Source organism: Mercenaria mercenaria, chromosome 7 (assembly GCF_021730395.1).
Source record: "Mercenaria mercenaria strain notata chromosome 7, MADL_Memer_1, whole genome shotgun sequence".
NCBI classification, from domain to species: Eukaryota; Metazoa; Mollusca; class Bivalvia; order Venerida; family Veneridae; genus Mercenaria; species Mercenaria mercenaria.
This window is the reverse complement of record NC_069367.1, coordinates 1,234,531-1,247,181: the sequence shown is the minus strand read 5'-3', so window position 1 is coordinate 1,247,181 and position 12,651 is coordinate 1,234,531. Positions and strand designations below refer to the sequence as shown.

Below are 12,651 nucleotides of genomic sequence, written 5' to 3'. Positions count from 1 at the left end.
TCTTGTGTGAAACTGCTGGCCGATTTTAGAATAACTTTACACAAATGGTCCTTGTGTGACCCCTACCAAGATTGTTCAAATTATTTTGATTAGTCAAAAAATATTGCTGCTAGAGGGCACAGTCACTTTTACCTATATATGTATATAGTGGAAACTTGAAAAATCTTGATCTGTGAAACTGCTTGCCCGATTTTAAAATAATTTTACACAGATGGTTCTTGTGTGACCTACCAGGATTGTTTAAATTATTCAGATTCGTCAAAAAGCATGGCTGCCAGGGGGCGTGGTCACATTTTACTTTAAATCAACAATAGCTAGAGCTTATACAAACACTTTTGAAACCTTGTACACAGGTGAGCGTTTAGAGTCAATGACCCTCTTGTTCTGTCTTTTGTTTTCGCTCTGTAATATGTTGTTTCTGGTCCTGTTGTCTGTCTGTTTTTTTTTTCTGGTTCTGTTGTCTATCTGCTGTTTCTGGTCCAGTTGTTTGACTTTTTTTTACTGGTCCTGTTGTCTGTTGCTTCTTGTCTTGTTATTTCTGGTCTTGTTGTCTGTCTGTTGTTTCAGGTCCTGTTGTCTGTTGATTCTGGTTTGGTTGTTCATATGTTGCTTCTGATTTGGTTGTCTGTCTGTTGCGTCTTTTTTGATGTCCATATGTTTCATTTTGGAATGTCCCTCTTTTTCTTCTGATTTGGTTGTCTGTCTGCTTCTGATCCACTTGTCCATCTGCCTGTTCTCGTCCGATTGTCCAGTCGATGCTTTCGGTTCAGTTGTCCATCTGCTGCTTCTGAACCAGTTTTCCATCTGTTGCTTTTAGTCTAGTTGTCCGCCTGTTGCTTCTGGTTCAGTTGTCAATCTGTGCTTCTGGTCCAGTTGTCCATATGTTTCTTCTTGCCCATCTGTTGCTTCTGGTCCGGTTGTCCATCTGTCGCTTCTGGTCCAAACACTCCATCTGTTGCTTCTGGTCAAGTTGTCCATCTGTGTTGCTTCTTGTCCGGTTGTCCACCTGTTGCTTCTGGTCCAGTTGTTCATCTGCTGTTTCTGGTCGAACTGTCCATCTTTTGCTTCTGGTCCAGTTGTCCATCTTTTGCTTCTGGTCCAGTTGTCCATCTGTTGCTTTTTGTTCAACTGTCATTCTGATGCTTCTAGCCCTTCCGTTGCTTCTGGTCCAGTTGTCCATCTGTTGCTTCTGGCCCATCTGTTGCTTCTGGTCCAGTTGTCCATCTGTTGCTTCTGACCCATCTGTTGTTTCTGGTCCAGTTGTTCATCTGTTGCGTCTGGTCCGGCTGTCCATCTGTTCTTTTGGTCCAGTTGTTCATCTGTTGCTTCTGGCTTGTCCAATTGTCCATCTAATGCTTCTGGCCCATCTGTTGCTTCTGGTCCGCTTGTCCATCTGTGTTGTTTCTGGTCCAGTTGTTCATCTGTTGCTTCTGGTTTAACTGTCCACCTGTTGCTTCTGGTCCAGTTGGCCATCCGTTACTTCTGGTCCATTTGTTGTTTCTGGTCCAGTTGTCCATTTGTTGCTTCCGGTCAAGTTGTCCATCTGTTGCTTCTGGTCCAGTTGTCCATCTGTTGCTTCTGGTCCAGTTGTCCATCTGTTGTTTCCGGTCCATCTTTTGCTTCTGGTCCGGTTGTCCTTCTGTTGCTTCTGGTCCAGTTGCCCATCTGTGTTGCTTCCCGTCCAGTTGTCCATCCGTTGCTTCCCATCCAGTTGTCCATTTGTTGCTTCCGGTCCAGTTGTCCATTTGTTGCTTCTGGTCCAGTTGTCCATCTCTTGCTTCTGATCTGGTTGTTCATCTGTTGCGTTTGGTCCGGTTTTAAAGCTATTGTTCTTTTTTTGTCAAAAGTTAGCCCCGGTCACATTTTTCCTTTTGAGGAATTTTGAAATAAATATCAATAAGGTTGTAGACCTGTTGCGACAATCGGCAATTTCCGTGCTATCACGTATTTCTCGTAAGACAAATCTACATGATTGGTTTTTATTACACGAATCCTGGAACTCCAAATTTGAGTAACTTTTTATGTACTGTAACAGTGCAGTTGACCAGCCGTTGTGAGCTCGGCTGTCTCCGTAATTAAATTAATCACAATGACTGCAAGTTTTTCATATGACTTTGAACCACAAAATGCCGTATATCTACCTATAAGTGTAAGAAATGTGGTATAAATTTAAATTGCACGGGAATGTTCGTACTCTTGCAAAGCGTCATAATTTTGTCAAGGCGATTTTGTTTGTTTTGGGTTTAAAGCCGTTTTTCAACAGTATTTCAGTCATACAACGGCGGGCAGTTAACCTAACCAGTGTTCCTGGACCAGTACAAACCTGTTCTCCGCAAGTAACTGCCAACTTCCCCACATAAATAAGAGGTGGAGAACATACGCCCCGCCCGAGGATCGAACTCGCGACCCCGCGATCCGTAGACCGACGCTCTACCTACTGAGCTAAGCGGGTGGGCTTTGTCAAGGCGAAATGCATTTCTTAAGTATACAATGCGCATAAGAGAACATGAAAGCCAATTTTGCTTTGCTTAAACAAGTGTTGGAACATTGGAGTGTCGCACGGAAATCTGTTGAAATTCACATAGTTAAACAGGACATTGCTGAAAAGCATGCATAATATGAAAGAATAACTAATTCTGTATCTATACTGCAATCCAACATGATTATAATACATTAAATCTTCACCAAGGCCGAATATCTTTTTAAAATATATTTCTTGTTATAACCACTGGTCATAATTACAGGTATGAATTTTTCACAATATCAAGAATCTGCCACCGGACATTAGCAAAACATTCTGCGACCATGAAATGGAACCGCAGATTGCTGAGCAATTGGGTATGTGCGTACCGTATATAATTCTATTCTTACTAAAATATGCAAAAATCGTTTTGTTGGATATTTGGCGTATGTATAGAATAATCTTTCATCATAGTGCAACAGGAATAGTCTGCGCATGCTCACAGAAATTCCTGCACTTTACTGAAAGCTTAGTTGGAAAAATGTTTGCGAATATTTGTAAAAACAGTTTTGTTAAATCAGTTCATAACTGGATTTTCTGTGTATAAGAGCTACAAAGTGTTTAGTATTAGAAACGGGCACCTAGGTAGAACCAACGACCTTACGTAAGCCAGTTGTATGTCTTCCTCAGTTGAAAAAATCCACACCCCACGCGGTGTTTCGAACCCAAATCGATGAGGGACAAGTGATCTTAACCACTCGGCCAATGAGACAGACCTATTTTTCTGCGATTAGTGCAGATAATATTTAAATTATAACAAGGCATGCATATATACATTTAAAAGAACAAACGTACCGTCGGAATATTTAACAAAAGCATTTAAGCTAACAATTTAATAATTCATCTTCATTTCAGAAAGTTCTTTAGCAATGCCTTTGGCTAACAAAACATTTTTGCTTGTTTTTTTTTTTTTTTTTTTTTTCAATACGGGTCGGGACCTTTGGATCCCCGGGAAATTTTAGCGTTGCTGTTGTCTTTGGTTTCTGTTGATACCAGTCTAGATTTCATATTATTCTTTCCAGTGTACGTCTGTTCCTGAGAAATTCCAACCATCGTACGTTTAGATTGTCGGAGTCCTAAAAATAAAAATATTTGATTTTTATAAAAAAAAAGTATAATGTGCATGCACATGTAGATTGTGAAGTCTTGTGATATCAATGGTATTGTCTTATATTTAAAGAGTAACCATAGAAAAACCTTGGTTCGGAAAATATAGATCAAACAGTAAACACAATACCCGTTCTTTGTCACACGTAGAGAGCGCATGTGCATCTAAATCAAAACAACCGGTAAACATCCTGGCAACCAAAAGCATCGTAAAAGGTTTATACCCGTGAGACAGGTATTTCCGAAGTTTCGATACTTGCTCTATGTACCAAAACGTCTACAACTTTACAAAATCAATTAGTACATCACAAAACATTAAAAACGTAGTTATATCTGGATAAATTTTACACTGCACTATGTCATGAATTACATGTATTTCATTTTCAAAAAGTGTGTACCGTAGAACAATACAAAAACTGTAGAACCCCGGTTTATGGTCACACGAAATAAACGGGTGTTTGTTTTTAATGATTCTTTGCTTAATGGTCATTCTCCCGAAAATGAGACCACACCACTATATAGAATGAATATTTCAAGAAAATAATTAAGAAACAAATAACAGTAAAAATTGCTGTAAACTGACTTACCACTGACATATACAGTCAAAGTCAAGCACAGCAACAATACAGCGTAGAATTTCATATCCGTTGTTATAGACATGAATAATGTATATCTATTTATTATATACCTATATAAATTCTGTAAAAATCGATTGTATTTCACAATTCAATATGAACAGGCAGAACAAAATTCCGTATTGCACCTTTTAAATTCCGTATTGTACCTTCCGTATTGTATGCTGCCGGACTACTTTCATTAATATGCATACTCTGACACAGTTATATAAATAGCTTACATAATAACTTCACTTAGTTCCAGTTTAATATCGATAAACATGGAATATTTCGTTCAAAAACAAAACAACAAACAAAAAGGTAGAGGTATATAATAAAAGGGTCATTATAACAGTAGCTGGATCTGGGATTTTGTATTCGGCTGTCGTGGATTTTGTAAAGTCGGATCACAGTCGGCGCTTGCGCGCTTCGTGAGATCCGATCTTGCAAAAATCCACCGGTAAAACGAGCCGAATACAGCATCCCAGATCGAGCTACAGTTATAATAACCCTATTTTATATCCCTGTGACAGGTCAACATACATAGAACGATACTATTTGTCTCGTACTGGATCTTCATTTATAAAGCGTTGTTTCGGTTCTGTTAATTAAAGTTTAATTAAATGTCACGAAACGAACACATTAAGGGTCGTTCAATAATTTGCCATAGCGGTGCCATCTATTAAAGGCGATAATAAATATGAAAATAGATATCTAATAACTCGCCATTGATGGTTTCCTTTCTACTTTTTTGGAAAGAGATACAAAGTCATATCAAATCGTTTCCAGAAGAAGTTTTGTTAGTTTTATTAAGAAGTGTTTGACAAACTTGGCTGATACATAATTTAAAATGATCATGCTATGTAGAATCATTTATTTACAATTAGACCCTGGTACTTAATTGCTTGCATTGGTTTAAACCGTGCAAATATTTGTAACTAGAATCTTGCAAACTTGACTGATACATGCATGAACTATGAAACATTGAATGATCATGCGCAGTTACAATTAGACTTCGGTACTTAATTATTTCCATTGGTTTAAACTGTACAAATATGGATGCATTTTTTATAATTAGAAACTTGCAAAGTAATAAAAAAATGATACTGAAGCTCGATCGTTTCTATTTGGTTAAGTCTTTTATTTGTGCAAACGGAAAACCACGTGCTCGAATGAGCTACGTTAATGACCGAAGAATACCGAAACCCAATAATGAAAGTCGTAATCATACGGAAATTACCGATCGTCATTTCGCGAAGCTAAATAAAGTTTTCAGCCGCTCAAATAAAATTTAAAGTAAGTTATAAAAAATCATTTTACGTGTAAAGCAAAACAAAGAAAAAGAAGAAAAGATAAAATGTAAATCTTAAATGTAAACAAAAACGTAAAAAGAGTATTTTCATAGACAATAGTAGAAATTAACTTTTCGTAAAGGAAACGTTGCTTTCAATCATTGAAAAATATGGTTCCATATTCTTTTGTTGCCTATCCACAGCGGAAGTAGAAATATAAGATGTAGACTTGCCAGGAAATGTACTTTAATCGAAAAGGAATTAATGCTTGTGATCGTTTTAAGCTACTATCAAAAGTATTGAATGACCCAGGCAGGTGCAAATAAAATTCAATTATGTTTGTTCGAGAATATTTCGTTTTAATCATATACCACGTACAATATTCATAAATACATGCGGCAACAGTTTGAATATGATTATTTTATGTTGCGTGTTTGTCGACATTTCAAAATAATATAAAACAGAAAACCTATACATACTTAATTAAGATAATCATATTCAGGTGAACTTGAAAATGTCTTGCAAAGCTATAGTAACATTGTTCAGATGTCTGCCGATAATCGTCCAAAACCAGCCCAAACCACAACTGAACCACAATCTTTATTGTTACACCCTCTCTCTCTTTCGGTTTCTCAGTGCTGAATATTTCACTTCATAGTCTAAAATCATAATTAAGCAAGAGTTATGATTTCTTGTCACTGCACCCCCTTTTCACTGACCTCTATAAATATGTAAAGTATGAAGTCAATACCTTACATAGTATCTGAGTAATGTCACAGACAAGGTTTTCAAAAAAGGGATATAACCAAAACATGGGACCACCTAGAGTTATGGTTTCTTGTCAATGCACTCCCTCTCACGGACCTCTATCAATATGTAAAGTATAAAGTTAATTCTGTACAAAGTATTAAAGTTATACCCCGGACAAGGTTTTCAAAAAAGGAAGAAAATAAAAAACTGGTACCACCTAGAGTTATGGGTTTTTGTCACTGCATTTCCTCTTAAAGAAATCTATCATTGTATAAAATTATAAATTGGTATCTTCATTACATTTTGAGTAACCCTCCAGACAAGCAGTGTGACGGACGGTCGGACAGACGGACGGACGGACGGACGGAAGTTCCTACATATGGGGAATTATGTGGTTAATCTTTTGTTCTCTTTATTGTTCTTTTAGCCACTTAAAAGGAAAAATAGCCACCTGAAGGATTACGGAATGAATGACATCAAAGAAAAACACAGTTATCTATACTACAGATAACATAGTCACCTAAGTTTTCAAATGTAAACTCAAACGAACGGACGGACGGACACGGTGGCCACTATATGCTTCCCACCTCCTTCGGTGAATTTCATAATTGTCTTTGAAGAACAGCACTGTTAATGCTTCTTAGATTATAAAAAAATACAAATGGTGCTTCGAATGCGAGAGTAGTGTGTTTGATCTCATGATTGCCGCGTCATACCAAAGACGTGAAAAATGGTACAAGTAGCTCCCTTGTCTGGCACCAACATCTAATGGCAAACCAAGTAAATTATTTGCGAACTAGGTTTAACTGAGTGTATTCATGAGAGTTGATGAAATGGGTAACACCCCTGTCACCCAAAGAAGCATACAATGGGGTTATTATAACAGGAAGCTGTATTTTTTGACAGAATTTATATAGGTATATTATAAACACGTATATCCTACATAAGTACAAACAGTTGAATCGCTCATATTTTGAAACCTACTTAATACAGTTCATGTCAGACAAGTTTGAGCCATGTTTCCTATTACATTAGGTACAGTTCACGTAAGACACTATATAACCAGTATTTCCTATTTATATACATTGTACATTGAATACACTTCACGCGACACTCAATCTTTCTTATTATACTGAACACAATTCACGTAAAACAAACACTATTTTTCCAATGTTGTCTATGACATTGAATAACGTTGACATAAAACAAATACTATTTTTCCAATGTTTTCTATGACGTTGAATAAAGTTCACATAAAACAAACACTATATTTCCAACATGAAGTTTTCTATTGCATTGAAAATAGTTCACGCAAGGCATTATTTACCAATGTTCCCCTTTTACATTGAATAAACTCCACGCTAAACACTACTTTACAAAGCTTTCCTATTACATTTGTATTATTTTAATATTTATTAATTGATATAATTTTTGCCACTTATGAACCGACCCATTTGCTTATTTTTGTGATGTACAATTGTCATATATGAATGAAAATGATAAGCAACAAAATATTATTATCATTGTTCACAGGTACAGTCTTATTGTTGTTGGAATCATTTATCCTTAGCCTGTCGGCGGGAAGCGATTCTGTCTTTGCGACCTGTGCAGACCAAGATCAGCCTGAACATCAGTGCAGTCTGATCATAGCCTACACTATTCGCTATTCAGTCTGTATTAGTTTGGTAATCTACCCCTTAAACAGTTAATGGTACTGTCCAAATTGAAAGATGGGCAAGTTCATTATAGAAATTTAGCAGGGTAAGGGTTAATTACAGTATACTGAGTATCCTGCTCTTCTCTTGACAAAGATGCAACACAAGCATTATTTATATTATGTTCATTTTAAATATAAAATAATGCAATTACAATGAAATAATATGATAATCTTTAACCAACTTTGTAATTCAAATTTAGTTTTCGTTTCAAACTAAATGCCTCTTTCAGAATATGCCACTGAATTTAATACGTAACTTTGAAAAGCTGCAGCTTTCTTTTATTTGTAACAGCAATAATTGATTTGTCTTTAGAAACACAGACTCTGTAGGGGTTATTCATATCTAACTTGTACGATGATAGGACCTGACCTGTTTGAGAGATCTGTAGAATGGAATCTGTCTTTTTAATGCAAACCAGGATACAGTGAGATGGACCTACTGCTACACCACGTGGTTCCTTGATCTGGTCGTCCTTGACAACAACTCTTGTGTTGCTCTTGATGTCATATATGAATACAGTATCCTCGTCAGTATCGGTGAGAACCACTTTATCACTGATTCTAATATATGTACAAGCACTAGTGTCATGAGGATATTTCTTGTTTGAAAAGTTGATACTGAAATCTTTCTCTTCTCCTGACAGAGATACAACACGAACAGGCCTTGTATCATCGTAAGTTCCAACAACAAAGTTTCCCTCATCTTTCAGACATATAGAGTCATACTTTGTCTTTACTTTGCATGTCCTGATCAAAGTTATTTCATTAGAGTTACTGACACGTAGATAGTCTATCGTCATGTACCTACCACTTGTTATCGCAACTTCCTCCTCAGAAACAGCAACTACACTCTGTGGATTATACGATAACTGAAATAATCCTACTTTCTCAAGCTTCTCATTGTAAATCGAACATTTCTTGTTGAAATTATCCACGGCAACCAGTCTACCATCCGGTAGGAAATCCAGTCCTGAGTATAATGGTTCCTTGACATCATTTCCAGTCTGCTTCAGATCAATGGAAGTAACCTTCGTTAACTTAACAATCGGATCTAAAGATGTTATAGGCTTTACAGCTTCCGGTACGGAGTATTTTAATGTCAGTTGCCCCGGAATGTAATCAGAAATCGGAAGTGGGGGCAATTTCAATGTTTCATCAAAATCAAATGAAATAGTCACGGTCTCCAACCTTTGACATTCCTTGTCAACGTTGCTGCTAAGTTCGTTGACTTGTTTCTTCATTCTACTTTCCATTATAAACTGTTGTGATGGCGTCCCGTTCTGATGAACGTTATCAATTGTTTCCAGAGATTTTGTTGCATCAGCAATATGTTTCTCGTTGTCAGACTGCTTCTTTGTCAGCTTATCGAGTGTTTCTGTCTTAAATGATTCAGCGTCCTTAGCAACGGAACGTTCCAAATCGTCGAACATTTTCATTACATTATCTCGCATTCGTCTTATTTTTAAAGACACTTTTTTACATCTTGATCCAGTTGCTCTTTGAAAGACTTGGTATATTTAACGACAGTTTCAGCTTTCTCTCTTATATCCTGCAAGCTGGCCTTTAATTTGGAACGTGTCGGTGCAGACCTTCCAGCAATTTTCTGTATTTCTACGACACTGTGGCATTTCCGATGATCCACAATAGCACAGGTACTGCAGCAAAGCTGATTCTCGTCCTCGCAGAAGAATTTCAAAACTTCTTGATGCTCATCACATTGGTCTAATCTCTTCATATCAAACCAGACTGGTTTCTCTTTAATATCTTTTGCGTTCACTAATTTGTGGTTTTTCATGAAAGCATACGCTTTGTGTATGTTTGAACAATCCAAGCACTGAAATTCATCACAAATAGAGCAAAACACATCAGCTGCAGTTTGTTTATCCTTACTGGAACATGGCTGACACAATATCTGCTCTGTTCGTACAGGAACTGCATCACCAGAGCTGTTAATTTCAATATTTCCACTCCCCTTTTCCGCCATTTTGAATCGTATGATAATATTCTGTTTACAAAAGCCTCAGTTACGCTGTACAATAGAAGTATGTTTAAACATGTCTTGTCCTATATTTGATTTAGATAAAACCGCTCAGGTCAGAAGTAGGGCATAGAATGCGGAAGTAAATTGTGTTTTGTAAGTGTACACGTTTTATTGTTTATTACAATTGCATTTTATTTTTTTATTTATTTAAAAAGTACACTGCTTAATATTTTGATTTATGATACTTCAGAAATATAAAATTTAAAAATAACGAGAGTCCAGTTTCGCCGATATAGGATATTGTTTCTTTTTTTGGACCGTCTCCTTCTATTTGATTGGCTAACAGAATTTTTTAACAAGTGCATAAAACTAAGCGTTATAAACTTTAAAATTTAATGAACTATTTTGCCGGCTCAATTCAGGTACAAATGAATTTTTAAAAATCTCGGTGAGTACGCTCTACTAGACAGCTGGATATTTCTACAACCCCTTTTTCCATCACTCAAACGGGACACAGCTGAACCTGCCTTAGCGGTCACCTGTATTATGCAGCCATTTGTCTTATGCAGCCAATCATTTTCCTTTCAAAAGCGACTTTTTGTGCATATTTCCGAGTACGGTGGCACAGAAGTGACATACACTAGTTTGTTTTGTAATTGCACTTCTCTTTTTTTATGTCGTTCCCACGAGGAACTAACACGAGAGAACGATTAAGTATGTCATGGTAACGAGTTACTAAGTCGTGGGAACGATATAAAAAGAGGAGTGCATTTTTTAAAACAAAGATATTGCATTGAAATAAAAAGAGTAGCGCAATAAAGAAGAGTAGTGTAATGATAAAACAGTATTATAAGAGTAGTGCATGCTAGCTATGTCGACAGAACGAATTAGTAACTCTTGGGAACGACTCACTTTCTCGTTCCCACGACATAGTTAGTCGTTACCACGACATAGCTGTCTTATTTCCACGAGTTAATCAACTAATCAAATTTGCGTAACCTGCGTAATTTATATTTACTTGCTACAAATGATATGTAACCTTCCTTTGTAATAAATACGCCATGATGGAAGACGACTTTGAAGATTTCATGGTGAGAAACGAGGTTCCCTCCAAAGTGATTCGGAGGATGATCACAGGTATAATAAATATAACAAACAATTTGATTGGCTGAATAACTCGTGGGAACGAGATAGCTATGTCGTGGTAACGAGTTAGCTATGTCTTTGGAACGAGACATTTTTATACATAGGGCGAGGTATAGTTCGGTCTTTTGGAGTAGCAACTTGGACTGACCTTTGGACCACGATGGGAACAAATTAATGCCTGACCTTTTTAACACGTGCGCTGTAGAAGTGCGCTTCAATGAATAGGTTAGAGAAAGATTTTGTCGATATGGTTAGCCACTACTGGCGCTTTACATTGCACAACAATTTGCAGATAACCGTAGTTACACACAGTGTCTATGTGTTCCATTTTTGAATGTTGGGTGACATGTGTCAGCTTTGTGTGATTCTTTTGATGATTTCTAAAAACAAGAAAGAAAAAATAGACAACATTTTTAAATATCCATTATTTCAAGAAATTCTTAAACCCGAAAGTTGTTCACCGTGTCTTATAATTTACATGTTTCTGTTATTTTAGTTTTTTATAATGGAAATAGTTATACACAGTGGTCATGTTGACCAATCAGCAGATCTAACACACAGTATAGCAAGTTCCGTAGAGAAAGTTGACCTTTGCCGAAACTTTGTATTTAGAGGTTTGTAACCCAAAATAGCTTAATCATGCTTACACTTTAATGTAAGAAATTCCTTATCTATGTTACAATAGTTGACATACTTGCACCAAAATGTTGTTGTTGTTTTTTTGTTGATATTGTTTACTCTCTCTCGTTTTATTTTGAATAAAAGGAGGCTAGGGAGCGGGGTGTTTGCGTGTGCTGGTGGGGCGGGGTGGGGGTTCCTGGGGCTTGAGTTCAGTATTTTATGTTGTCGTTCTCGCAAAGTCATAGAAATTTGGTTTATTTTCTCACGTAAACAATAATGCTAGCATAGTGAAATAATGCGTATTTTTTAAACAGTTTGAAAGTTTCAATTAGGGCGTCATGAAGTCGTTTCGGTTGAAAAAAATGTCTATACGAAAGTACTGGTCGGATAATTCGCTACTCTTTCTGATTATATAAATTGTAAATGGCCATGGTGATGATTCAATGAAATAGGCACAAAACACTTATTTGATGCTAAAATATGTTGATTATTTTCAGCTAAACAACAAAAAAAAAGTGTCAGGCGACGATCAGGTCTCGTATCGGTTGGTCAGTCCTTAACAGCATATTTGCTGCACAAATCAACTAGTCCTTTAGTATTTCTTCCAGTGGTGGCGTCCGTAGCCGCCACCATACCCTCCGCCATATCCGCCTCCGTATTCGCCACCATACCCTCCGCCATAACCGCCAACATACACTCCGCCATATCCACCTCCGTATCCGCCACCGTAACCACCACCATGCCCTCCCCCGGATCCGCCTCCGTATCCGCCCCCATAGCCTCCACCGTATCCTCCTCACTTACATTTCCTGCATCTCTTCTTCCACCATTCTGAAGTTTAAAAAAAACGCATATATGTTATTTCAAGTGCCATACTTCTTTACTCCGATATGAAAATAAAA

At 37.0% G+C, this 12,651-nt stretch overlaps 1 protein-coding gene across 2 annotated transcripts; it reads right to left on the bottom strand.

The window, feature by feature from the left end:
- Positions 1-2,523: 2,523 nt before the first annotated feature.
- On the bottom strand, positions 2,524-9,462 carry LOC128558379 (uncharacterized). Of its 2 annotated transcripts, XR_008371569.1 has the most exons (3): positions 8,372-9,462; positions 6,014-6,193; positions 3,464-3,597 (listed from the first exon to the last, which is right to left on the bottom strand). XR_008371569.1 is itself a non-coding variant. In XM_053547347.1 (2 exons), exons 1-2 carry the CDS (start codon positions 9,450-9,452, stop codon positions 3,443-3,445), a joined length of 1,236 nt encoding a protein of 411 aa, XP_053403322.1. In that variant the 5' UTR covers positions 9,453-9,462; the 3' UTR covers positions 2,524-3,442. The 2 variants fall into 2 exon arrangements, 1 of the variants encoding a protein (XP_053403322.1); XM_053547347.1 differs by lacking the exon at positions 6,014-6,193 and having other exon boundaries at positions 2,524-3,597.
- Between the last annotated feature and the right edge of the window lie 3,189 nt (positions 9,463-12,651).